Below are 27668 nucleotides of genomic sequence, written 5' to 3' on the forward strand. Positions count from 1 at the left end.
TCACCACTTTACACTGGTGTAGAGGAGTTCAAAAGGTCCAGGCCCTGGAGCACCAGACCTTTTATTTACTGTGACATCATTCAGCCAGAAATCTCTTACAGATGAGGAGGCTGTTTTATGCATTTGGAATAACTTTGTCCAATGGGAAATTCCTAAGTGTGGGTCTTGGTTTGGGGTAAAACACGAACATGCAATTTGGATTTGTAACTGGCTTTGGAGCACAGAATTAGCACGTGGGGAAGTCTGCTGGAAAGTAGATATTAGGGTATTTGACCTGTTTTGTTAGTTAGAAGGACTAACCGTGTGCATGTCAAGGAGGTGATCATCATTGATTATGGAACTGGTTACAAATTTTGGTCACAAAGGCAGGTTTCTAGCTTGCTGTTATTAATGGCAATAAGGTATAGTTGAGAAGTGACTGTAAAAATGACAGAGTGGGGTTCTGTGTTTGTTGCTCGGTTATGCTCACTTTGCAATCCAAAAGATTTTATTTTTCTAATCGCCAAGCCTGCTGCAAACTTGATCTTGGTATCTGAAAATCAAGCAGGTTGTCTATGGTTCATGCATTGCCAACGAAAAAGATTTTGCAATGGGAACTCAATGAATAATTCTGATAAGGGTGCATGAGCCAGAATAGAATCCAGGTCCAAACTCTATGGTGGGTTCGAGGGTGCACAGCTGAATGGGAGGTTGGCAGTGACACTGTATGAGAGCCTGGCCCAGTGGCTTATCATTAAGATTGGGAAGGGGAAGACTGATTACTAAAGCTTAGATTGCAGCACTAGTGATATCTAGCAGTGGTTGGGAACGATCCTGTTGAAGGATATGCTCAGAGATGACCTGGATGTGATTGCTAGAATCTGGCAAGTTTGGAAGGCCTGCTCATTTCAGGTCAGAATAGCTTGGTGATCCAATGATTATGCCTGCACCCTGTGTTTAAAAGGAGCATGATGAGCAGCAATGGGATAACCTGGCCAAAGCAGGTGGTGTGCAGCACAGAGGGAATCATTGTCATTTTCTAGCTCCTCTTATCCAAGAACCCCCAAAGCACTTTGCAAATTCGCATTAACTCTCATAACTCCCGTGAGAGGCGGAGATTATTCTATAGATGGAAAACCTGAGAGAATAAGTGATTTATGGCAAATTGAGCCCTGATTCCAGTCCCCAATTCTAATCATGAGGCAACAGTGTAGACTAATTAGAGATCAGCTGGCTTAACAGAATGCAGTTGAAGTCAAATATAATTGTTTAATTTGTCAATAAAAAGCAAAACATCAGAGAACAAACCAAAATGCAACCAGGAAAGAGCCTCAGGAGAAAGTGCCTTTCTGACTCTGTGACTCAGCTGCAGGAATCAGCTCTCCGCGTACCAGACCCTATTTCACAGGACTCTTTTTGGTGGTCTTAGAATTAGGAGAAGGCAAATTTGCTGGCTCAGTGCTGAAGAGAGACGGGACCTTCACACCCTTCTGTTTCAGCATCTGATGAAAATCCAGCCGCTCGCTAATTATTCTCTGGAAATCAGACACATTCACAGAAGAATCCAGCATTAGCCATGGAGGTGATAGGATCCTAAAGCTTTTCCTTCTCCCCTCACCTCTCCGCTAGTCCCCAGCAGAAGCATCATTCCACACTGAATCACATACCTGCATAGCCTCCAGTGCCTCCTCATCGCTAATTTCAGCTTGGGGGGATTTGGCACCTGCACTGCTGTATGTGGCCTGAATTATTTTGCTTCGAAATCTTTCAAACTTTGATTTAAAAAAGGAGGGGAAAAAATGACCTTAGTTTAATTAACCAGGAATTAACCAGGTTTCCTCCAATTAAAGAAGGATGTTGTCTGACACAAGCAAAGACCTTCTCTCACTAGAGGGAGAATTTAAAGTAACCCTCGCTTTTAAGCAATGCCAACAAGAGGGTTGGAATGACAGCTGGCATTTCTGACAGGTTCATGTGTCTCTGAATGTCCCCAGGCCACCAGTGAGGGGCAGGACTGAAATTCTGTGAAATTCTGCCCTGGGCTGAGTATGTGCAATTACCAGATGGCTTCACCAGAAGCCCCACACAGACACCTAGTGGCAACATGTCTCTCTGAATTAGTAACCTAAGCAAATCGACCTGATGTTGGATGGCATCGCACCTGCTTGCAGCAGGTCTGAGTATGTCCCTGTAAGAATAAATATGGAGAAATGTCTTCCCATGATGGCTGTTTAGCCTGTTGCTGTATTTGAGAGAGGGGGATCCCCAGAAGGGCTGGGAGGCTGTGGGATAAAATTCAGAAAGAAGTTTGGCGTTGTAACTATTCTGGTCTGAAACCTCGGGGTCTCTCTTTCTCTTTCTTGGTATCCCATAAGACCCATAACTTAAACAAAGGCCCCTGGCAAGCGCAGGAGCCCAAGCCTCCAGGAAAAGGTTGAGGAACAAGTGGACTTTAACTGCCAGCCCCTCCATTCCTGCTGCTGGAGCTGAGGTTCCAAAGGGAGCCCCAGGCAGTCCACCCAATGATTGTGTCTGGGCCCTGACTAAATGGGGGCCTTTGTTCTTGTTAGCAGGAGCCCTTCCTCAGGGGAGAGGCCCGCCGTGAAGGAGGAAGGAGGCCACCTTTACCCTGGCACTGATGCACTCCAGTGCAACTTTGGCCTGCTGCTCAGCATGCTTCAAGGCCTCGACTTGGCTCTGCATCTCACTTTGGTCGCACAGCTGCTTCTGTATGTGGTGCTGGGCTACCATAACCTCTGCCTGGAGCTGGTTGATCTTGCTCTGCAAATCATCAATCAGTTTGTTTTTCTCGGCCAGTTTGGATTCTTGTTCCACAATGTCCTGAGGAGAAACACAGTTCAGGAGGAGTGGAGGAGAAAGCTGCCTAACTCAAACATGTCTCGCTAGAGATTTTGCCCTGCTATTCCAAACCCTTCCTAAACTTCCCAGAAGGCAGCAGTAGCCCAGTAATGTTACTGGTTTGGGACTCTGTCCCTGCCAAGTTTACCTATAGTATTTAATAATTCTAATTAAGAGCCATTAAAACACGTTTGTTCCCTTCTTCACCAATTCAGGCTCATTAGAAAAATTAAACTGAGCAATAAAGCGTATTGAGAAACAAAACAGGCCAGGGCTATCCCAGCTCTGCTTTTCATGGGACAGACTCCCCTGCAAAACTAGGGAGGATATGGATGGGTTTAGTGTTGAGAGTAACTAGGGTGAAAGACACAGGACATCAGTGCAGGATTTGGAGAGAGACCAGGAAAGGACCTAAAGGAGCACAAGGTGCTCACCAAATGGGATTGTTTTGTTTAATTTATACAGGCCTAGGCCTAATTGGGGCACAGCAGGGAGAATTAGGGTGTTGGCTGCTGTAACTGAGCACAGGAGTTTGCACTGATGAGTCACCTGTCGGAGTTTGTAATTTTCTCTCTCTATTATTCCCATCATTTCTTCACGCTTCCGTTCTTCTCGAAGGCTGGAAAACTGAGAGAAAAGGCTCCAGTTAACACATCAGCCCCATTACTACATGTCGCAGAATCATGATTTCCTGATTTGTTAAAAAGGAATAAAAAGTCTCACAAAGAATAAATTCCCAGTTTCCCCCACCACTGGTGGCCAATGGTTGTGCTCTGAGTGACTGTACCTTGGCAGACATGGCTTGTAGTTGATTTCCCCGCTCTCGAAGCTCCTTCTGTAGCATTTCCTTTTCAGACTCAGCTCTCCGTAGCTGTGACTCCTGGAAAGCCAGCTGCCTTTGCAAGGAAGTGATGGCACCTGTACAATCAGAGTAGAGTTCTGAACCAACTGAGTCCCTGTTAAAGCCCTCAGGAAACCTCCCCTAGGTGATGAAAAAGGGGCCAGTCATTTTATTCCATCATCCAAAAGTCATCTGGCTGTGGACATAAGTTATCTTAGAACTACAGTCACTACAGAAGTATACTTCAGCTGCATGATACTTTATCGCATCACTGAATTGAAGTGTCCATTTCTTAATACCAGCCAAATTCATCTTGTGCAAGAGTCAAAAGACTTAGAAATAGTTTGATATGCAGAAGCTCCCTCCAGGCTAGTGACAGAAGCTGGACCCGTCACAGAGGTGCTGCTAGCTATACAGAGCTGCTCCTCTTTGTTCAAAAGCTGCTCTTGATTAGCACCAGCATTGTTTAACAGTCCAAACCTTACCAAGCACTTTTAAGTAGAATCTGCCCTTGGTTGGTAATGGGCATCTTTCCCAGGCAAGCTGTAAGGGAACATAATTCAAACGTAGCTGCTGCTGTTGGGAAGCTACCTTTAAACTGCAGAGGGAATAGAAGCTGCAGCCTCTCAGTGAAGATCTAATGTAAACCCTTCCTAGCCAGAGGGAACTGAGCCACAGTAATGACTTCCTCTTGCTCCCCATAGCCAGCATACAAATTGTTCACAGAATAGGGGAAGAGTTTGGGATCTAGCCACTAAAATTTCAGATACTCTCTGGTCTTTTGTGTTCCCCGTATGCTAGTCCTGGTACCTGTGGCCATGTCATAGTCTGTTTTTGCTTTCTCCAGTTCTTTACAGAGTTCTTGGTTCATTTGCTGGAATTCTCTGAGCTTGATGAGGGATGCTTTCTCTTCTGCCTCTGCCTCATTCTCCCCCTCCTCTTCAGAAGCCACTTCAATCTCTGTACCACTAAGAAGCGCTTTTTCCATGTCCTCTTGTCTCAAGCCCTTTTGCTGCATTTCTGAGTACTGTAAGGACAAAAGGACCGGAGGAATTTTGAAAGTTGAAGCAAAATGCAGCGTTAGATAGAGACTGGCTTTAGTCATATAAGGCTCCATTTCTGGAGCTGAATGTTTGGAGGGACGGGAGTCTAGTTCTGGAGTTGCATTTAGGGCACCTCGCTAACCCTGAGCCAGAGACCTTACAACTGGAATAATGTAATGTATGGTGAAACATTGACACGGGTTCAGAAAATGACTCAGTAACTGCTGCAGCTTAATTACTGGTTCCCTTTTAAACTCTTGAGTTCTAGTCCAAATGCAGGAAAACTGTGCTTCCTGTTCTTCTTCTTTATCTAAAAGTGTCTATTGTGTCCTGCACTGGAGCCCTGGGGACCTCACAATGTCTAGATCAGGGTGGGCAAACTTTCTGGGCTGAGGGCCACATCTGGGTGGGGAAATGGTATGCAATGACGGGGGGAGGGAGTGTGGGGTGCGGGACGGGGTGCAGTGTGCAGGAAGCGGCTCAGGGCAAGGGACTGGGGCAGAGGAGGGGTGCAGGGTGTATGAGGGGGCTCAGGGAAGGAGGTTGTGGTGCAGGAGTGTGGAGTGCAGGAGGAGGCTCAGGGCAGGGGTGCAGGAGGGGTGAGGACTGCGAGAGGGGTCTCAGGGCAGGGGGTTGGGGTGCAGGAGGGGTGCGGCAGGGGGTTGGGGTGCAGGGTATACGAGGGGGCTCAGGGCAGGGGTTGGGGTGCAGGAGGGGTGCGGCAGGGGGTTGGGGTGCAGGGTATATGAGGGGTCTCAGGGCAGGGGTTGGGGTGCAGGAGGGGTGCGGCAGGGGGTTGGGGTGCAGGGTATACGAGGGGGCTCAGGACAGGGAGTTGGGGTGCAGGAGGGGTGCAAGGTGCAGGCAGGGGGCTTAGGGCAGGGAGTTGGGGGGCAGGCTGCAGGTGGGGTTTGGGCTCCGGCCTGGCGCCGCTTACCTAAAGCAGCTCTGGGGTGGCAGCAGCGCGCACCAGGGCCAGGGCAGGCTCCCTGCATGCCTGCCCTGTCCCTGTCCCTGACTCTGTGCCACTCGAGGAAGCATTGCAGCCCCTGGAGGAGCGGTGGGGGCAGAGGGCGCCGGGTGTGCTGCCCTTGCCGCGCCTCCAGGTACCTCCCCCGAAGCTCCCATTGGCCGCGGTTCCCCATTCCAGGCCAATGGAAGCTGCGGGAGGCAGTGCCTGGAGGCAAGGGCAATGCACAGAGCCCTCTGCCCCCCAACCCGGGGGCCACAGGGAAGTGGTGCCAGCCGCTGCTGAGAGCGGCGCGGGGCTCACGGCGCCATGGGGGGCAATCCTGTGGGGTGTGAGTCTGAAGCCCAGCTGCCAGAGTCCAGAGCCCAATGCCCCACGGTCAGAGCTTGCGGCCAGAGCCTGCCGCCCGCCACACCAGGGCTGAAGCCTGAGCCCCACCGCCCCCCAGGAAGGTGGCGAACTCACACCGGCTGTCTGCTCCGCCGATGTTTGTGGCTCAAGATGGGGGCAGGACCCAACCCCTCCTTGCTGCCCCCGGGGCCCGAATCACTGCCCAAGAGGCTGTGGCTGCAAGAAAAGCCCCTGGTGGTCGCATTTGAGAAATGCTGATCTAGAGGATGCAGTCACTAAAGGACACCTTTAGCAGCAGTGTGAAAATAACATCATAGCACAGACTCCTCTCATTCTACTGTCAGTTTCTTTTGCCATATCTGGACTAGTGCAGATCCTCTTTCACCTCCTTTTCCAGTTGCCATAGTTCCTCCTGGTCTTTCATCAAGGACTCAGACAGGCTAGCAATCTTAGAGTCCAGCATTTTATCAGAGTAGCTTAGTTTTAATTTTAAGCATGCCACTTCCTCTCTCAAATCTTCTTTAGTGCCACTTTCTCCTAAGCCATCCTGCACTGAGCTGCTTAGCCTAGGCATCTTTGTCTTGCTGTCGTCAGCTACAGGTTCTGAGGCTGCATCTTTCTGCAAGGGAAAATTTAGTATGAGGAAAACTACCTAGGAAGCTAAAAGTAGGAAGCTGCTTTCCATACTCCTGGCTTGCAGCACATAAAGGAAAGAGCTTGGTGCAGTAACCGCAATTATACCTCACCTTGTCACTGAATTCTTAGTGCTAGGCCTCCACAATGGGTCTGGGGAAGCTGATAATGTGTTTAGAAAATGATGCACAAATGAGCACTCTCAGCATTCCATTCTGCTTCAGATTGCCTCCGACTGGCACAATAACAGTCAGTAGCTTTATTATATCCCTTATGAGGATCGTAATCAAAGTGGGACTGCTGGAGGGGTCTCATTTGCATATAATTACCCAGAATGCTCTTCACTCTCACTGTGTTACTTGTGAATTCAGGGCACAAGGAGGGCCTTAAATAGCTTTTATTTTAAACCTCACTTCCTCAGTCTGGTTGTTTTTTGTGTGTGAGCCCCTGTTTGAGGAAATCCCCTATCTGCTTACATCATAGAATCATAGGTTCAGAAGGGACCACAAGGGTCATCATCATCAGCTTTTCCACTAGCGATGGCCACTGCTGATAGCCATTTTGTCTCTCACTATGAAGTCTATCTTAAATGCATGCTTCATTTCATACAGAGAAAATGAGTGTAAGTCACCTCCTTTGTGATTACACTTCCCCTCCTGAGCAGCTCCAGATGCTTCTTCAGATTCTCCATCTCCTCCCTAAGGATAGAGATTACATCATCTTTCCTTGCACATTCTGCTTCACATCTTGAAAGACGATTAATCTCTTCTCCCATCATCAACAAGCATCGTTCCTGGGAACAGAAACAGGCATAGTGTTCACTCAAACAATGCATCTGAGGTTTGATGGGATATTGGTAGGCAGGAAAAAGATGGATGAGTGGCATACAAGTGGATGATTTACTGTATGGTATCTAGTCTAAGGGACTAGAACCCAGGACTCCTAGGTTCTCTTTCTTATTTTGACATGGACTTACTGCCATTCTCCTCTCTACTTGCTTTCCCTTCTTTCCTGCACTTCACGTTGTTTAGAAAAAGAACTTTGAGATCCTTTGATTAATCCATTTATCCAAATACAATTCTATAATTAACTTAATTTACATCACACCCTTAGAAAGTGAATTTTCTAGCTGGATCACTTTGCAATTAACTATGTGCATGGTCTACTCTTCTTTTTGAAGTATTATAGCAACATTTTCTTACCTTCTCACGGATTACATCAATATACCATGGGATTTTACTCTCTATAGGTCCTCTTTGTTGTTCAGCCGGAACTATTCCTTCTGTGAAACTCTTCCATTTAGAGAGACCAGTGAAACTTTTACTGGGTAGGAGCTGGCCAGCTGCTGGGGGCGGGGGGAGAAATAGTGGAAAGAACATTCATCTAAATATCACCCAGAGACTGGAAAAACATATTTATTCTGTCAAACTTATTTCTTCTGGCAACAAATCTCTATTACTAGCCTCAACTTTTTGGGTTCCACTTACTGTACCATTTAAAATACTCCTCAGAAAAGATTTACCATATTGAATTAAAAACAGTGACCCAGCCTGCAATGGGTAGGCTTCAAAAGGAGTTGTCTTGTTCAAACTGCCTGCTGGTTTCTACCTTAATCAGCAAAATCCTCCAACTCGTGACTGGACTTGTACATGCCGTGTCCTGCATATAACCACACCTAGACTGGAACAGGGACCGTGAAGGACTATAGGCAGCACTTTTACCACCCGGTGCAGGTTGCTCTATGGAGTATATTGCTTGGAGATCATGTCATGCCACCAACTGGTTAAAAAGAGCAACCAAGGCAAGCCCAGTGGTTTTTCCTATAGCAACGTAATGTGCTGTCTTGCAAAAGCACCGATTTCACAGCGGATTTTCACCCTTCTGGGAAAACACACACGCATACAGTCTTCACAGTCATCCCCTTACCCTTACCTTTGGTGGCCAATTCTGATGGATATGTGTTCTGAAAGGCAGCATTCCACTCTTCAAAGTTGAGTTGGGAGGACAGACTGATGGTACTCAAATTAAAGGCCAAATCAGGGATGTCTGATAAAGTACTTTCTGTGTTTGAAACAAATATCCTAGTTACTTCTAAGTGGTTTTTCTTTTTTGTTTTTGGTAAGAAAAATATCTATTTTGACGTATTCCAGATTCTCAGCACTCTGCCTTATACCTTCTGTCACAATAAAGGGTTGAAACTCTTACCAGTTTCAGAGAAGTGAAGAGAATGTGGGTTTTATGCAAAATGAGATGGACTGATTTAAATATTATACATTTATACTGAATTCCTAGTTCAGGATTCTAAAAGCAGCAAAGAGTCCTGTGGCACCTTATAGACTAACAGATGTATTGTAGCATGAGCTTTCGTGGGTGAATACCCACTTAGTCGGTATTACCAGGTCAATATTAGGTTGGATCTTACCCAAAATACCATGCTGCCAGGCAATCCTTTAGGAACCTATCACCTTTAATATCCAGGTAGATTTACCTGGTCATGGTAACACAAACTTATGATAGAATGAAAGGGGCTGAGATCTGAGTCACTTCACCCTTCTGAATAAGGAAAAAATCTGTCTTCAGTCACAGAGCAGGCTAAAAGGGACCACCAGAGCATCCAGAAACTAGTTCTGAAACTCCGTTCAGCATGAAACTGTCACAGCCCAGCATAAGCCCAAAGGTTCCTTAGCCTGACAAATGGGGCTGGTGTTCAGGACATAGGGAAAAACTCCTCTCAGTAGGACTACCCTACTCTGCGACTACCCCTTCAAGAGATGTGTGGAGTTTACAGCCTAAACAGCCTGGGTGCAATCAAGAAGCCCCCTGTCCTGCCCTGGGGCTATACATAAATAGGGAAAGGCAGCTGAGAGAGAGAAAGGAACCAGAAGTGGTGGTGTTGACCTCGGAGGTAAGAGCCTTATGAACTTAGTTAAATTGTTCCTTCCCTGACCTGCTGTCTAAGGAAAGGGGGACAGCTTGCCTGCCTCCTAGAACAATAGGAGAAGCTGGAACTCTGGAGGCCCTCTGAAGGCAGGACGGTTTTTGTTTGGGTGGTCTTGGCCTCCTCTTTCTTGGATTATGTACACTTGCCTTTGGGTTTTTCACTTGCTACCAGCTAGGCTTTTCTTTTTTAACTTTTTGTGGTAGCATTGAGGAAATGCTAAATAAATGATACTGTCGAAAGCCCCTACTAGCAAATAAGACATACTAGTCAAGTGCAAGATTCGTGTTACATGTTAAAGTTGTGCTGAGGGAATCATCAGTACTCTGGCTACCTGCAATTTGCTGAATGAATGGGGAAACAATTTGTAGGACTTAAATGGGAGTACTGGGGAAATAAGGGCTATCATGTGGGAGAAATAGCTTAATATATCACAGGAAAGAGTATTGGGGGTTTGCTGATCTCTCTTGTGAGCCTTACCAAGCTGGGATGTTGAAGTTGCTCTGTTACTGAATCTAGGACATCCAGGGCGCATTAGAAAAGATCTCTGTAATTCCTCCACCTGGGGCTCATACTCTGACTCAGAGAAGCCAGCAGGTTTGATATCAGCCTGGCAAAGAGGAGGAAATTAGACCATTAACTCGGTGTCCTATTCAAAAAGTGCTTTTTAACTGTAGGTTGGCAGGAAGGTAGGTGTACGTCCATTCTGTGATGTGACAACCAGCAATGATAGGCTGTTCAAGGTCAGGGCCTGATCTGAAAAGTGCTGAGTATCCTCAACTCCATTCTGAAGTTGGAGGGAGTAGAGGGGGCTCAGCATGTCAGAGGAGGCACTGAGTTCACTGCAGGATCAGACTCTCATGAAGAAAGGAATTTTAGCATTTGATGAAGGCTTTCTCTCACTTTCTTTCAACTAAGATTTTTCAAGGGAGTTAAATGCCCAAATACCATTGCAACGGTGTGCCTAACCCCTTTTGAAACTGCCAGCATTAATCCTGGGGGTTGGATTATGATGTTACTGATAAACAAAGCATTGCAATTGCATAGGAGGGATGAAAATCCACTTCTTGCCATTATCTGCATATTACAGCTGGCCTTTGCTGCACTTGCCTTGAGAGGCCCCAATATTTTGTGGGTAAGCAAATGGCATATGATTGGCTCCTGTGGTGTGCAGAATCCATTCTACTTGATGGGATTTTCCTTTCTTTGGAGCTCAAACCTGAAAGAAGTTGCTGCCCAAAATGCCAACCTGCAAGGTGCTAAGTATTTCTCAGAAGGTGTATAGTGTTAGCAAGGCAGTCCCTTGTACCCCTTTGCTTCCCAAATCAAATCCTATTTTATCATGTCTAATACGTGATTAAAATAGTAGCATATTAAATACTTGGTTCTCATAGTAGCGTCTGACTGCTTGAGCTGATTTACTCAGCGTGGATCTACCGCTGGGAAGTTTCCATACTGGTGTCTGTTGCCTTCGGCTGCTTAATTCCTGGAGCTCACTGAAACCCTTTGTCATCAAGTTCATCTCTCTAATGGTGTTTCACCAATCTCAGCCTTTCACAAAATGGAGAGGGGGAGAATTAACAAGAGCCTGCGGGGTTAAAAGGCCTATAATTTTATAAATCACATTTCCTCATTTGTGTTCTTGATACCTCTCAATCAGAGGTTTGCAAACTGTGGGGCCTGCCCCCCGGAGAGGGGGCAGAGAGGAACTTTATGGGGGACACCAGCCCAATGTGGATGAGGATCTCGGCTGTGGGGAGCAGGAGGGAGGAGGGCTGGCTGAGGGATTGGGGGGAGCAGCGGGGGGCTGGAGGCTGAGGGAGCAGAAGAGGGAGATAGCTGAGGGATTGGGGGGAGCAGGGGGCTGGTTTAGGGGATGGGGCCAGAGACTGGAGGGAGGTTGGGGGTGCTGGGGGCAGGTGGCTAGGGAGCAGGAGGGCTGGCTGAGGGATTGGGGGGAGCAGGGGGCTGGCTGGGGGGCCGGGATTGGGGGGGCAGGGAGCTGGTGGCTAGGGGAGCAGGAGAGGGGCTGGCTCAGAGATTGGGGGGAGCAGCGGGTTGTGGGGGCAGGGATTGAAGGCGGCTGGGGGCGGGGCTGTTGGGGAGGAGGAGCAGGGATCTGGTTTAGGGGGTGGGGGACAGAGAGTGGAGGGGGCTGGAGGCTGAGGGAGCAGAAGAGGGAGATAGCTGAGGGATTGGGGGGAGCAGGGGGCTGGTTTAGGGGCCAAGGGAAGCAGGGGACTGGGGCCAGGGAGTGGAGGGGGCTAGGGGAACAGGAAGGGGGACTGGCTGAGGGATGGGGGGAACAGGGAGCTGGTTTAGAGGCTGGGGGGGCAGGGAGTGGAGGGAGCAGGAGGGGGGCTGGCTGGAGGAGCAGGGAGCTGATGGCTCGGGGGGCTGGCTGGGGGACTGGGGGAGCAGGAGGTTGGTGGGGGGCTGGCTGGGGGCGGGGCAGGAAGGGGAGGAGCTGGGGCCGACTGGGGGAGGGGCCGGGAGGAGCAGGGGGGCTGGCTGGGGGAGGAGCTGGGGGGCTGCTTGGGGGCGGGGCCGGGAGGGGAGGAGCAGAGCTGGGGGGCTGGCTGGGGGCGGGGCTCCTCACCTGCCGCGGCCCCTGCACCCCACGCTGGATTCTCAAGCAGCCTCAGCCCAGCCGCTCGGCCTGCGGGAGCCTGACAAAGCCCGGGGCGGGGCGGGACGGACACGGGAGGCGACCAATGAGCTGAGGGAACGGCGAGCCGCGGGCGGGGGAGGTGCCCGGCTTGTGGACAGCTGTTGCTAAGCAACTGGCTGGGGGCGGGGGGCGCGAAAGCGGCCTCTGGGAGCGCTGAAGCGGCGGCGCCCCTGGCGGCCAGCGCGGGCAGTGCAGGCTCCCTGCTCTGGCCCCTTGGCTGGGGAGCTGCGGGGCGGCGCGCACCCTTGAGAGGTGGCAGAGCCCTTCGTCCAGCTCCCCTCGGGCAGGGAGAGGGGGACGGACCCGGGCCTCCCACGGCGAGTGGCTTCCTGAGGCCACCTGCGACCCGTCTCGCCCGCCCCGCCCCGCGCATTGCCTCGTGCCTGCAGGACACCCTGCCCGCCCCCCCCCTCACGGCCAACGGCGCCCCGAGACCCGCGCCGGCGGAGCCCGTTCCCGCGCAGGGCGCCCGGTGTAACCGGGGCCGGGGCAGCCCTAGGGCGCTCGCCGGGCACCGCGCCTGCGGAGGGGCGTAGCTCGGGGCGTTCCGGGCGCGTCGCCTTTGAAACCGCGCTGCCGCCTGGCCAGCAACGAGGGCCGGGTCCGCGGGCCGCCCGCTGCCGGGGGGGCGATTCAGCACCGCAGCACGCGGACAGCTCCTCGCAGGGCTCTGCCGCCTGCCCGGCCTGGCCTTGAACCGGCTGCACCGGATACCGCGCCTGGCTGCTTCGAATCCGAACCCTCGGGAGGGTTTGAACGGACACGGACCCTCCCTCCGCCAGAGCTACGGGGCAGCCGCTGGCGCTGGGCGCTGCGCTTTTCAGACCCCAGCAAGGGCCCCGATGGCTCTCTGGGCTGCTCTCTCCCGCGGACTTAGAGGCTTGCTGCTGGAGATCGTCTAATCCCACCAGAAGCAGCGAGATGTGAGGTTTGGACCAAGCAGAGATTTAACGGAAAATGCTGGACAAGTGGATCCTCCTCCTGTCATTGTTAACAACCCACATTCAGAGCAAAACCCAGGGTGAGTTATTAATTAGCAGTGGAAGTTAAACATAAATTCTCAGCTACCACCCTGGATAACGTTCAGGGTCTTTAGTTCTCCGAGTTAAATCATAATCCTGGGTGAATCTAGAAGCCTAGAGTCAAAAGTATACTTTAAACATTCCTTAAAAATCTGTTCTGTTTCAGCAATTATTGATGTTCCATGAATGCTAAATTAGAATTGGATGGTGGCATTTTACTACTAAGCTGTGTGAAAGCTCCTGCTGAACTGCTAGATTTCCAGAGTGTGACAATCTGTCCAAAGGCTGTTAAAATGTGTCCTCTGATAACACAGCCTTATATGAAGATTTCACACACACATGGGAACTGCTGATCCATATTAATTCACATGCAATTTGTTTTTGATCGGGAATCTAGATTTGGTTCAGTTTCAAATTACATTAATTTTTGCAAAGAAACAAAAAATGTATTTTCTGGATTAACTCTATTTAAAAGAAAATTAAATTACCAATTTGTGCTGGAGATTCTGTTTCCAGACTTGGATCTGTGCATCTCCCAAGCATTATTGATTGGCTTCATCCAAAACCCGTGCAAGGCAGTTGGAGTTTCTCCATTAATGTCAATGGATCAGGCCTTCTGGGACTTTTTGTTTCTATCATTCTATCTGCTTTGCATACTACTGATGAGCAGGGGTGGGTTGGGGGGGGAAAGGTGGACTAAATGACCTTTTGAGGTCCCATCCAGCCCTACATTTTTGATTCTACATGTTGTAAACAGTCTTTCTTTCCAGATCCATACAAGCAGGAATGCAATACAAGGGGAATCCAGTGTCATCCAAAGGCAATTTGTCAGCTGGATGAAGTGACAACCTATTTCTATTGCCAATGTCTGCCAGGATATGAGGGTGATGGCACTAATTTCTGTCAAGGCAAGTGACATCTTAAGCTAATTCTGACAACATGTTTAAGGGACCTCCTTTCAGCAGGAGGAAGTGTGGATCAGGAGTCAGGACTCCTGGATTCTTTTCTCTGCTTTGCCAGTGACTCACCTTGAGCAAGTTACATTGCCTCAGTTAACGTCGCTATATACCGGTATAATAATGCCTATTTATCTCACAAGGGTCATTTAGTAATTAACTTAAATGCACTGAGATCCTTCCATGGAAAGGACCAAAGATGCACAAAGTATTATAGTATTATTGCAGGTAAGCAAAGTGCTGTACTGTGAAACGTAGAATAGGACAAGCCTTAGCAGCAAGAACAGACCAGTCCATGTCCATCCAAATATGAACAACTGCCCCCTATGGGCTACCTGTGCCTGGAGGTAGCTGCTTATGCTGTAAAAGTGAAATTGGTCAGACATTTGTGGAGCTTCCTGTGTATCATTTTCTGTGTCCAGAGAGCAGCAGCAGCAGAACTACACAGGCAATATGGCTGAAATGGAGATTGATTTTTGACTTCTTCTACCAGTACTGATTCACTTAGATAACAGTAATCAACAAGAGCAGGTGAATGCTTCTTGCCATGATTCTAAAGACAGACAAAGATCTTTGTTTATCCTTTTCTAGAGCCTGCTGTGAGCATAACTGTTTTCAATAACTCTGATTGTGATGGCTTTGGAGAGCAGGTTTGTCTTATCAAAGTAATGACTGGAAGAACAGTCACTTTCAGAGTCTCTATCGCTGGGAACCACCAGCCATCTATGATAAAATGGTACAAATTCTACTCTGCCCAAGGACCCCAGTTCCACAGGTATGCACCATTATGGATGTTACAAGCCTATAATATGTGTAATAGAATGCATCAGATAGTGCTTATTATAGGAAATTATCTATTTTTACAGGTGGTGATGTCATTGTTAGGTATGCTGGGGACCAGTTTGGATAAAATAAGAAACAATCACAGCAATATAGGGCTGGAAGGGACCTTGAGAGATTATTTAATCCAGCCCCTTGTGCTGTGGCAGGACCAAGTAAACCTAGACCATCCCTGGCATAGGCGCCGACTCTGTGGGTGCTCTGGGGTTGGATTACCCATGGTGGGGGAAATGGTGGGTGCCAGCCCCCCCACTAGCTCCCCCCAAACTTCCAGTCCTCCTGCCCACTAGCAGGCTCTGCAGATCAGTGCCTCCCACCCACTGTGAACAGCTGTTTTGCAGAATGCAGGAGGCGAGGAGGGAGGACGCAGCATGCTCGGGGGAGTGGACGGGAAGAGGCGGGGTGGACCAGGGGTGGGAAGAGGCAGGGCGGGGATAGGGCCTTGGGGGAAAGGGTGGAGTGGGGGCGGAGCCTGGGCCAGGGCCAGGGGTTGAGCGTTCACACACACACACTCACAAAGTCGGCACCTGTGATCCCTGGCAAGGGTTTGTCTAACCTGTTATTAAAAATGATAGGGATTCCACAACCTCCCTTGGAAACCTATTTCAGATCTTAACTTATAGTTAATTCCATGCTCCAGATCATGGCTGAAGTAGCTGAGCAGGACTTTCAAAATCTTGGGTTGCAAATGACCCAAGGAATATAGTTTTCCTCTTTGAGCACTAGATATAAACGTTTTTTCTTGTTTCTTTTTTTTTAAATAAGTGGGAAGGAAAACTGAATTGGTGAGTCCACTGGCACCTGGTTCATTTCAGAATTAGTGAGCTTCTGCTCTCCAACACCTTGAGTTCTTCTCCTCATGGTCCACATGTCAGAACAGAATTAGCAGCTTCCCTAAGAGGAAGGTTTCTACACTGAAGCCTGGAAGCAGTGCATGAATGTGACAAATGGCATAATAATTAGGGGAACCCTCTGGAACATATTTTTTTGGGAGGATGGCCTTATAACATTTTGTTTCTTCCTCAGTCCCCGTTAGCGATACCCCTCTTGTCACCCTGTTAGCTGGAGGTTGCAGTACTGCACTATGGATTGCTTAACAAGCAGATTCAGGACGCTAAGTTTAGCAATTTTTGTAACCACTTGCCTGAACCTTGGCAAAGCTTGAACTGAACTGCCTCTTGATAACACAGGGGGAAATTAACACCTGCATAGAAGACCACCATAAAATCTACCAGCCCCTTAAATCCCCTGTAAATTCTCCAAACTGGGCTTATGTGGGATTTAGATGGTGCCTAGGCCTTGGGTTGGCCCTCTGCATAGGAGAGAATTTCACCTTGAATTCTGATTGATTTTTAATCCCATTGCAAGACCACTTTAGACACTAACGGGCACTTGAGTGTTACTTAAATTGATGAGGTAATAATTAAAGATATTACCTCACCCACTTCGTCTCACTTAAATTGCTATCAGTTGTTGGTGTGAGTAGTTAGTTTATGTAGTGAGTGAGGCTGAGAGCAGCTAGTGCATAACAATCCTGTATTTGAAGTTCCTGCGTATAAGTTTAGAGATTTTTTTAAAGAGAGTTTATCTGCAGTCAATTTTTGAGTCTCAGTTATCATCTAGGGTGGCCAGCCATTTGTTCAGAGCACCATTACTGATCACTGTAGAAATGTGTTTGTGGGAAGACTTATTACTCGTACACTTTTATATATACATGGCCAAGTCCCCAGGCATGGTGGAATAGGACTTTTTTGCATGTGGTGGTGAGAGAGAAACACACAGATAGCTTCATACCACCTTTACCCTCCAATGATATTGAGGAGAGGGGCAATTGGCCTCCAGCACAAGTTAGATAGATAAGTTACATCAGTGAAGAATGTCCCCAAGAAGCCACTCTGCTGGCCAGGTTCACCAGAGCATGTTACACTTCTTCATTCCCCCATGTTCCTGATGTGGCCATGGCCTACCCCCAGTTACACCTGGTCTGCCCTCTGGGTGGGGCAGGAGTAACTGTTGTCACATTGGCAAACAGAGTATTTCTCTACCGTATAGTACAGAGGATCTAACCCATTGATAGGATCTAACCTAAATGCATTACTTGCATTCTATGCGAGTGGCTTCCATTGGTGTCAATGAGATGTGACAAACACTGAGGGTAGTATATGGCTTGGAAAAGACCTGGAAAAGACCAGTCACCGTTTCTATTCCACTCAGCCTGGGTAGAAGATAGTCACCCTCAAATACAGAGTTTATCCAGTATTACACTGATCCTACAATTGATCTTAGCCAAAAAATCCCATTTGGTTACAAGGACTCTTTCTTTGCAGTTATCGAAGGAGATTGACACCAGCTGCTAACCTGTTCCCAAAGATGAAGCTGGCCAACAGCAGTCTGGCTCTGAAGCTGTTTTCTATTGATGAGGATGATTTTTACCCAAACATGTTCTGGGCTGAAATCCAAGCAAAAGCCTTACCCGAGAAACGGGCAAAGATTGAAGCCTATGATTTCACAGACTTTCAGATGTTAAACCCTTCTCACTTGAGATACTTTTTCGTCCTAGAAAGAATGCCAATAGGTAAGAAATGGAAACTGCTACCACTATTAACATTTAGAGAATTCTGCTATGCTGTAAGGGTCAGTGTGCAAATCTTTGTCAAATAAGACAAATCTGGTTGTAATCATTTTTGTAAAACCAGAAACATGCCTGGTGCTCTGCAGTGATCATTATATCTGTAAACATCCCCTTAAATGAGAATGGATGGGCCCATGGGCGTTCATCCATATCAGGACCAATTTTATCAGAAACAGCTGACCTGTACTAACACTAGCCGATAAATTATAAAGGCTGGCATGCTCCTGAGCTAAGCCATTTGAGTTTGGGATCGCCAGCTGTCCTACATTTCATGAGACTTCCTTTTTTTTTAGTAAATGAACAGACTCTTTTTTCTTCTGTAATCACCTACAGAGGATGTCTGTAGGACTGTTTCTCATCTATAAAGAAATAGTAAACTGTACCTCTTTCTGTGAAGGTAGCACCCCATCTCTAGGTATCCCCATTTATTCTGTTGTATTCTTCATTCAATTTTGATTTTAGACTTTCATATCCAGGGAGACCTGATATTGGAGGGAGGAGTTGAAGTCTGATTTACATTTACAGCATGTGGTTTTGCTTTTATATTGCATTATATGATGTTAATTTCATGCTGCTTATGAATATGATTATATTCTAATTCTCTTTACAGCCCCCTGAGTGTTGGTGCAAGGACACATTATAAAAAAAGTTGGCTTTCTCCATAACACTCTGTTTAGATGCTTGTATGTTACTGATCATTAAAGATCAAAGTACAGCTGGCACACAAGGAATCTGCCAATGAAGATTGACATAATACTGTCTCTAGGATCTTTGCATATCTTTATCTCCAACCTCATGGAGATATATATCACACTTTGACTGGAGCATAAATCCAAAACATTTCATTCAGTTGACTGTTACTTTCCTTGAGGCATACTTGGCATTATTTATATGTTAGAATGCTTTTAGAACCAATGAAAGTTTGGGGTTTTTTTAGGAGCCATCATGAACGTTTATTGATCTTGTTCTCTGGTTTTGTATTTGTTTTAGAGCTTGGACAGTTTTTAGAAGGAGACACTATTACCATCCAGCTGCCCCAGTATCTTCAGGTGTCTCCTTCCAGCTTTGTGAAGTGGACCAAGGAGCCTTCGCTCATGACGCTGTTTGACACCAATGCTGTTGTGCTGGCCAATGGGACTGAGGGGATTGAGATCAAAGGAGTAAAGTATGATTGTAATCTGCTGTACTTTCAGCCTGTAAACTCCTGTTTCCTTCTCAGTGCCTAGGAGTAATGCATCTTCATAACAATGACCATCCTGGATCAGACCAATGGTCCATCTAGGCCCAGTATCCTGTTTTCCCGACAGTGGCCCATGCCAGATGATTCAGAGGGAATGAACAGAACAGGGCAATCTGAGTGATCCATTCCAGTCTCAGCTTCTGGCAGTCAGAGGTTCAGGCACATCCAGAGCATGGGATTGCATCCCTGATCATCTTGGCGAATAGCCATTGATGGACCTATCCTCCCTGAACTTCTCTAATTTTCTTTTGAACCACCTATATTTTGGCCTTCATAACATCCCCTGGCAACGAGTTCCACAGGTTGCCTGTGCATTGTGTGAAGAAGTACTTCCTTGCGTGACCCCTGGTTTGTGTGTTATATGAAAGGATAAATAGCACTACCTTATTCACTTTCTCCACACCATTCCTGATTTTATAACCTCTATCATATTCCCCCCACCCCATATGCACACCAATAGGGGATTAGCATCCACAAGGAGCAGAGAATAAGGCAAATGGACTGATGGGATTATCGTCACATAGTGGTGCTCTTAATACTTTGCTGTAAAAATATTATTTCTTAAATGATTAGGAATAGAAACAGATCTAGAGAAGGAGAAGAAATACTAAGCAACTGTGAACTGAGTCCATAAGAAAAATAGCCATCAAGGGGTTCTGCAGCTGTCATAAAACAGAGTGGATCTTTGCATTTTAATCCCCTCATCTCCTATCACCTCTACTTCCCCTTTCCTTCTGTTTCTTCCCTCTTGAGTATTCTCCCCCTTCTCTTCCTAAGCTACCTTCCAGTTGCCTGTGGTCTGAGGGGAGACAAAAATCAACAAAATGTCTGAGTTCTAATCTCCTTCCCTGCTCATCTAGCAGGAAACCTGTCCCCAGAGTGAAGTCTGAGTACTGTAAAGCAACCTTCAGTAGAAAACCGGAGTGGGAAATCGAGGATTCTCATTTCCTTTCTGTTTTACCTTCTCTCAGGAATAGTGAATTTGGTTACATCCGAGCTCTTGTCTATGATTTCACCCCTGATGTTCCTGGAAGGGTTATGGTAGCCCAGAGGCTCTTCTTCATAAAGAAGGGTACTGAGTGTTTTTAAATTTATGGTGCATTATCCTTAGTATGGTATCCTATAGTCATCAGGATTTGACTTCCATGTCATCTCTACCTTTTTACTTAGATATTCAATGCCACCAAATCAGCCAATGCAATATTTAAAAAAGATCATTAAAACATTATATTAATATTAGCTTTGGTAAGACCACTTTTTTATTTAAATTTATTATTATTTTATATGCAAATATATATAGGTCACTTCTGCTTGACAGTGCCCTTTTAACATATGAGTGGAATTAACTCTTCACCAAAGCTTTTAATGAATGAGGTTTTCCACATTTTTAAAAGGATGCTGAAACATTGGAGAGAGTGCAGAAAAAGAGTCGCAAAAATAATCTGAGGGCTGGAGTAGATTCCTTACAATTAGAGATTTAAGAACATGAGCTGTTTAGTTTTTCATCAAGAGGATTGAGAGGTGACTTCGCTGCAGTATACACATACCTTTACAAGGAAAAAAACAAAAGCATAAGAAAAGCCAATGGCTGAAAGTTAAAGGCATGATAAATTGAAATTAGAAACAAGGGATAAATTTTTAACAGTGAGGGTGATTAACCATTGGCACAAACTACCAACAAAAGTGGTGAATTCTCTATTTCTTAATGACTTTACCTTAAGACCGGATGCCTTTCTGGGAGATTTGCTTTAGACTTTAGTCAAGCACACGTTATTGGGCTCAATGCAAGTGTAACTGGGTAAAATTCTATGGCCTGTGCTAGACAAGAAGTCAGTCTAGATGATCTAATCGTCCCTTCTGGCCTTGAAATCTGAGTTTGTGAATGAACCAACACGCATTGCGTTTACTATAAAGGGCAACTATGTTTTTTTTTTACTTGAATAAAATGAAATGATTAAATGGATCAATTACTTTACTTTGGCCGTGCACCTGTTTATTTGTGTCACATGTGCATTTTTCCCTCCCAGATATTAGCAAAATGTGCAATGGAACTCGGAATGAAAAGAATTGCCACTGTAACCCAGGATTTGAGGGAAATGGCGTACACTGTATTGGTAAATATTCATGCACTTTGCTTCCTGGAGCATTTTCTCATAATGTTAACATAACATAGAAGATATTGCTGCAGCTATTCAATGACTTGTGATCAACATATATCCATGTAAAGGATTCCCATGTGACATCAAAATGCTGCTTGTCTCATTGAAAAGAATAAAAGATGAGGGAGGAGGGTGTCAAGTCTCAGGCATCCATTTCAGAATATGTTATAAAAATAACAGAATTTTTCAGTAATGACACTAAAATTGCACATTTTAATGATTTTGCTAGTGTTTTAAGCTGCTATTGTAAAAATAGTTTAGCCTTTCTAAAGGGTTGCCTCAAGGTGAAGATCAGAATAAGATTAATCACTCATTAGATATAACAATGAGTTTTGTTAAAAACATCTTTATGCTGTGCCATGCAGCTTGTGAAGGAAATCCAAAGTTAATTCCAGAAAGGTTGGGTTTAGTCAACATTCCCTTTCATGGCTGGCTTGAATTCAGTTTTACTGTGATTTTTAAAAGTGTCTGATATCCTTTTTTGCACCTGCACTGTTTGCATGACAGTGTAATAGAATAGTGAGATGCACTATGAGAAAGCACCTCTGTCATGCTGTTAATGGTAGTGGTGGAAGTTTTTAAAAGGACAAGACTCATTTTGGTCCAATAATACTATTTTCAATCAAATAACCTAAGATAGAGAAGTAAGCAGGCCATGCTTCTGGGCATCTTCTGACTGTTGGTGGAGGCGAAGCAAGATTTTCCCTCATGTGCAGGTTTGCACTTTACAGTAATGGCAAAAGAAAATGCCCAAGCATTGGTCACAGCATGCTAGACTTGGTAAACCAATGGCAGGGAGATGGGACACTGGACAAGTAATGCGATGTGATGACTCTTCTGTGTTTTGTGGAGAGCAATTTGCAGGAATTCCATACAAGGGCAGTTGGATCTCTTTAGTGCCCACAAAAGAGCTGGTTACACGAGCAACAGACAGAATGGTCAGGGACCATTATTCAAGTTAATGAATAGTCAACTGTTGAGGCAGCATTAAAACTATGACAATCAAGTGAACACCCCACTCCACCCTACCCCAGTGTCTCATGAACAGACACCAAGCCATGTGCTGCATTCTTTGATTGCTCAACAGACTGTTCCAGTGTCCTGCTTGGCCAGCAAAGGCCCACCTTTGTGCACAGGATCAGCATTTGAGTGCACAGTTCACATAACATGCAGCAGCAAATGTCAATTTGTGCACACAAATGTGGATTTGTGTGGGCCTAGTGGGTTCACACACACAGTTGCAAGTGTGTATCCATTGTGCCCACAGTCGAAAACTGTGACTCGGTTATAATTAGTTAAATCTGCTGTTAAAACTTAGGCACATTCACTTCTTTCTGCTTGAAGATATAGATGAGTGTGTGGAAGGAATGCCCATGAAGTGCCTGCCCGAGGCTGAATGCATCAATAGATATGGATCGTACTTTTGTCGTTGCCCACATGGATTCAAAGGAGATGGACTGTACAGCTGTGTAGGTAAAGGAAATGTGAGCTCTGAGACTTGAGGGTTTTTTTTTTTAAACTGAGTTAGCTTGTCAGCTAATATGTTCTGAAGTCCATTTTTCAAAGGCTGTGGTTGTGATTTACAGGGACCAAAGCAATGTGCAGAAATAGCTTCTTGATAGGGCTCACTGCCTGGCCCATTTCTGGCCTATCAAGATGGCTTGGAATGATGAAGACCTAGGGAAATCAAGTCCCATTCCTACCAGGGAGCCTTGGTCAAGACAGACTCAAAACAATATCTGTGGTTGTTTCCCCATGTCGATGATCCTGAGTAAAGATGCTGTAGAAACCTGTAATTTACATGAATCCTGTATAACTGAATTTAAATGGAAAAATTAATGTAGGTTTCTATCTCCATTCTAGATATAGATGAGTGTGCAGGAGGTATCCATAACTGTAATCAGGATGCGACTTGTCTGAATACTCTTGGCTCCTATTTCTGTGTGTGTCAGAGTGGGTTTATTGGTGATGGCATTCACTGTAAAGGTAAGGAAACGAAATTACCTGTTGGTTACTTACACGTGACTGGGAAGAAGTGAGGACTGGATTTGTTTCTCATTCCGATGTTTTAATCTTTGTCCTCCTTATGGCAGCAAAAAGCATATGGTCCCCATGGTCTCCGTGGTCTGTCTGTACTGTCACTTGTGGATACCAGAACCAAATGCGGATCCGCTTGTGCACCCATCCAGAGAGTGGGATGCGTTGTGAGGGACCTTCTGCTGATCTCAAGCTGTGTCCCAATCTAGAACCATGCCCAAGTGAGTCCAAACTCATTCATTTATCTTAGAGAATGTATATATCCACAGCTATATTCGTACAGATTGCTGTATGATTGCTATTCCCTATTCAACGCTTGTCAGCTAAACTGTGGCATGGGAAACAGAAATTGGGATGTCCTGCTACAAAACAGGCTAAGTAAGAACCTCATTTGCTCTCAGCAGCTCTGCTTCTTTTTAGTTCTCTATCCCCTTGAGCATGAGTCATCACAAAATGATAATCAGTTGTGTTGGTGTAACCGGATGGCTGATCTCAAGACCTTGTGCAGGAATGTAGGACTCGTTGAGTTCCCCTAGGTGCAGCTCATAAAACCCTGTCTTAAGATTCAAGGTAATTACTATTAAGTCATACTGGCAGGTGGGTGCAGTAAACTCCAACCACTGTATAAAGGGGTTCAAAGGGTGTCTCTGGCCATAGTGGACTAGTACAGAGGAAGGAAGCCCAAAGAACATCTACGCTTGGAAAGTTTAGATTGAGGTTATGTTATTGCTTTTGAATTTCCACTAAAGCCAAGCCCAGGAAGCAGGTGCTTGGATACTAACTCAGGAACTGCTTGCTGTGTTGAGGATGGGGGTAGGGACTCAACCTGTTCTCTCCAGCAGTGGAGCCATAAAAAGACAGGCTGTAACAGAAGCGATCTCACTGACAGTCCCTTGTATTATATGCTGCTTTAGTTGACCATAAGTTAAAGAAATTCTTAGGGCTTGATCTGCTGATGACCTGCTCTTGTGTAGTCATTTCCATTAGTGCAAAGTGGGCATAAAATATTACCAAACGAGAATGGCAGCAGTTTGCATTGGTGAAAACAGCTACTCGAGGTTCAGGAAAAATGTGAACTGGGCCCTTAGTTGGCACCTGTAATGGGGTACACGTATCATTGATAGCGCCCCCTGGTGCCTCGGGTCCAACTGAAATCTATAAACCAGTAACTCTTCCATCCCTCTAGGGCTCTACGGAAGTTCTCTTATAGGCCCTCTCTGGGGGCCTCCCCAACAGGATCCCAACTTGCTCCTGCACAGTTCCTCTTTTGCTGCTGCTTTGTCACAGGATCCCCCCCACTGCCTCCTCTCCCTGGGGACTCTGGTAGCTTCCCTTAGTGGGCCTTCCAGCCTGACTTCTTTGCTTCTCTCTCCTGGCTTTCCCCCATAACCTTTTCCCAGCAGGGGTCAGTAATTATCATTATTTATTTTCACATCACCATCAGGTGGGGGCTAGTTGCTAGGTCACAGGCTGAAACTTAAAGGACCAGCCAGCCTGTGACAGCACCTATCAAATAACATTTCATCTCCTGCATTTGAAGGAAGAGATCATGTTAATGCAGTAGAAGGTGGTCACAAGAGAGCATGAATTGTCACAATTAGGACTGTCACTTGGAGGAGCTTGCCCAGCAAAATGAGCTGTGCTGAGCCATGACAGGTATCAACATGTGATCATGACGGTGCTATTTTGGTATGTTTTAACATCCTGCAAGTCTATCTCAGAGCACACCCAGTGGCCCCATTGCTTCTAGAACAATGGTCTCTCTACACCCATTGCAGTATATAAAGGTAAAAGCTGAGTTCAGGGCTTCACTAAAAATATATCCATAAAGTAAAGCAGAGACATTTCTGCTTTACTTTATAGAGAGAGTGCTATTTATTCTGTGACAACATCCTTGTTCTAATGATTATTTTCCATTATCCTTAATGATGTGAAACCCTTTCAGTGAATCTTGTCACATTCCATGAGGATACACTTCAACACAAATAGCTGCTAATAGTCTGAATCAATGTGGATCTGCCACCTTGCTCAGAGAGGTGAGAATGCTTCTGTTTCATTTCTCTAGTGAATGGCCAGTGGTCAGAATGGTCACCCTGGTCAATGTGTTCTGACACCTGTTCAGGAATCAAGAAAAGAATCCGGATTTGCAATAGCCCTGCTCCTTCCAGAGGAGGTTTGCCCTGTGCTGGCTTAAAGGAGGAAGTCACGGTGTGCAACAACAACAAATGCCCAGGTACAGTAGTTATTTTGAATTCTGTAACATTTCACCAAAATATCAGACGCAGGTGAGACTGAGAAAGAGATTCTGTTGCATAAGTAATGTCAAAGGTACTTCAGTACCAGATTGGAGTGTCCCCAGAGCTCTGCTTCCTACCATATCTCTGCTCCCATTTCACCCTACTCTTCCTCCCACTCCTAACTGCTCTCTTTGTCTCCTCCTCCCATCAGTAGGTTTACATCTTCCTTATGCCTTGATGCTTAGAACAGCCATCTTTTCCTGCATATCAAATCTCCATTTCCTCCTTCAAGTCCCTCATTAAAACCCCTTTTCTGTGAAGACTTTAGTTCATGTTCCCCTCACTGTTAAAGTTTCTGTGGCTTCTTGCATGTGAACTGCTGATCCATGTTTTTGTCCAAATTGGACTGTAAATTCTTCAGGGCATGGTTACTGCCTTTTTCATGTTTTGTAAACTGTGATGTACCCTTTCAGTACTTTATGAATAACAGTGATGCTGCCAGATGAAAAAGTGGCCAGTGGTTTGCATGAAAAGACCAGATTTGCAACAGCCCATCTGAAGTTATCTTTCCTGAACATAAATGCCTGAAACGTGTTGAAATTAAAAAGAAATGAAGTAGATAAGCACTGGTCATGCTTGTTTTTTCTTTGTCTCAGTTGATGGGATGTGGTCTCCGTGGGCATCCTGGACTCCCTGCCCCATCTCTTGCGGCCTAGGAGTGGTGAGCCGATCTCGACGATGCAATAATCCTGCCCCGGAGCACGGGGGAAAGAATTGCACTGGACACGGATATGAGGAAGGTTCTTGTGGATTTCCAGTAAGTCATAAGTCTGTATAATAATGGATTTTAGAATATTCCTATCTGAAAGAAAACGGGGATCTATTATCACTGATGGTAGAACTTTCAGTAGGTTCAGAGGAGCATCCAGAGTTCAGATGCTTACTGAAATGGACAAAATGGGTTTGAATTAGAAGAATGGGAGAGTACCTCCAACAATCAATAGGAATGACGGGAGAAGTCCCCCCAAAAGGTTAAAGTTGTTCTGACAGTATCCTAGCAGCTCACTATCAATCTGATCCTGAGATACTCTTTTGTTGAAGCCAAAGGGAATTGTTGCTGTTCAGGATCGCTCGGAAACAGGCCTTTTATAAGGGTTTTTTGGAACTGTTGAGTCTTAATATAAGCAAACAAGATAATGAAATTTCTAGAATTCTGCTTTAACACATTTCAATAGAACTCTATGCATGTTGGTTTTTTTCTGTTTATTTAACCTCACGTTTTTAAAAAATGACTGGTTAACATCTAATTTTTACTTCAGTCACTCATAAAGGGCAGAATTACTCACACTACGGCTCTTGGTTGCCTACACTGTGCTTGTTTTGCTAGTGGAAATTGCATTGATGTCAATTAAAGTTTCAGATGTAGACATTTCAAGATGACCAACTGCACATATTAAAGGAGAATGTGACCGGATAATGTTTTCCTTCTAAATGTTTCTTTCATAGCATGCTAAGAATACTGCATTAGAAATTCAATCCTCGCCACACAGTCCATCTTTTATCTGTTTTATTTGCAGGAGGACTTTTGCAAGTACCTGAAGCGACCATCTGAATCCATTATACCAGGGAAACTGATCCAGTAATCAGTCTAAAGAAGTTAGCGTGCTGAAAAACTGTTGAAATTCACTAGCCTCTAACTCACTTACATGCCTTTGAAAAGCCCAGCTGTACTGAAAAGTTCCAAAAGAAACCTGCCTCAATAGAAAACATAGTCATGATACTTACCGGAAAACACACATTATTGGTGTTGGAACTAGTGCAGTGTACTGAATGCTAAGACCTATGTTGTTCATGACTTTCGTAAAGAATAAAAGCCGGGCACAAAATGAAGACTTGCAGGGTGAATGTAGTGACACTGGTACCAAAGCGGTTTATATTAGTTAATTCAGGCAAATGCATCGCAATGAGCTCCCTGACAGGCACCTTCATACCAGCAAGAGTGTGGCTACGCTAGGGGGCTACCCCAGTATCAGTATAACACCCTCTGCTACCTACTCTCTCTCACAGAGCCATCAGTACAAAATCTGGCTGTAGACCAGCCCTGGTTATAAATCACATGGAGGAGGAGGTGTGTGAGGAGTGTGTGTGTGTGTGTGGGGACACAATACCTGAGGGAGGTCAGGAAAGCAGTGTCTGGGAGGCCACGGGGGCAGTTGTGCGGTGGGGCGGGGGGGGGGGTAGCAGTGCCTAGGAGTGTGTG

General features: G+C 46.0%; 2 protein-coding genes across 11 annotated transcripts; one reads left to right on the forward strand and one right to left on the reverse strand.

The window, feature by feature from the left end:
• Window positions 1–1269: 1269 nt before the first annotated feature.
• Window positions 1270–13074, reverse strand: CCDC27 (coiled-coil domain containing 27). Of its 7 annotated transcripts, none has more exons than XM_044996019.1 (13): window positions 13054–13074; window positions 10996–11165; window positions 10095–10224; window positions 8609–8737; window positions 7879–8021; window positions 7308–7469; window positions 6429–6662; window positions 4490–4706; window positions 3626–3756; window positions 3388–3465; window positions 2608–2820; window positions 1647–1751; window positions 1276–1514 (listed from the first exon to the last, which is right to left on the reverse strand). In XM_044996019.1, the coding sequence occupies exons 2-13, from the start codon at window positions 11134–11136 to the stop codon at window positions 1377–1379; spliced, it is 1821 nt and encodes a 606-aa protein (XP_044851954.1). In that variant the 5' UTR covers window positions 11137–11165; window positions 13054–13074; the 3' UTR covers window positions 1276–1376. The 7 variants fall into 7 exon arrangements, with proteins under 7 accessions (XP_044851957.1, XP_044851954.1, XP_044851953.1 ...); XM_044996018.1 differs by lacking the exon at window positions 13054–13074 and adding an exon at window positions 12926–13019; XM_044996016.1 differs by lacking the exon at window positions 13054–13074 and adding an exon at window positions 11264–11466.
• On the forward strand, window positions 12772–27301 carry LOC123354227 (transmembrane cell adhesion receptor mua-3-like). 4 transcript variants are annotated; one of them, XM_044996023.1, is made up of 13 exons: window positions 12777–13306; window positions 14078–14215; window positions 14855–15038; window positions 17431–17678; window positions 18726–18900; window positions 19947–20047; window positions 21003–21089; window positions 22479–22607; window positions 22998–23120; window positions 23228–23392; window positions 25237–25404; window positions 26065–26225; window positions 26986–27301. In XM_044996023.1, exons 1-13 carry the CDS (start codon window positions 13243–13245, stop codon window positions 27049–27051), a joined length of 1809 nt encoding a protein of 602 aa, XP_044851958.1. In that variant the 5' UTR covers window positions 12777–13242; the 3' UTR covers window positions 27052–27301. The 4 variants fall into 4 exon arrangements, with proteins under 4 accessions (XP_044851960.1, XP_044851959.1, XP_044851958.1 ...); XM_044996026.1 differs by having other exon boundaries at window positions 12779–13306; window positions 14065–14215; XM_044996025.1 differs by lacking the exon at window positions 23228–23392 and having other exon boundaries at window positions 12772–13306.
• The last annotated feature ends 367 nt before the right edge of the window (window positions 27302–27668 follow it).

The sequence above is a fragment of the Mauremys mutica genome, chromosome 21, assembly GCF_020497125.1.
Source record: "Mauremys mutica isolate MM-2020 ecotype Southern chromosome 21, ASM2049712v1, whole genome shotgun sequence".
Lineage (NCBI taxonomy): Eukaryota > Metazoa > Chordata > Testudines > Geoemydidae > Mauremys > Mauremys mutica.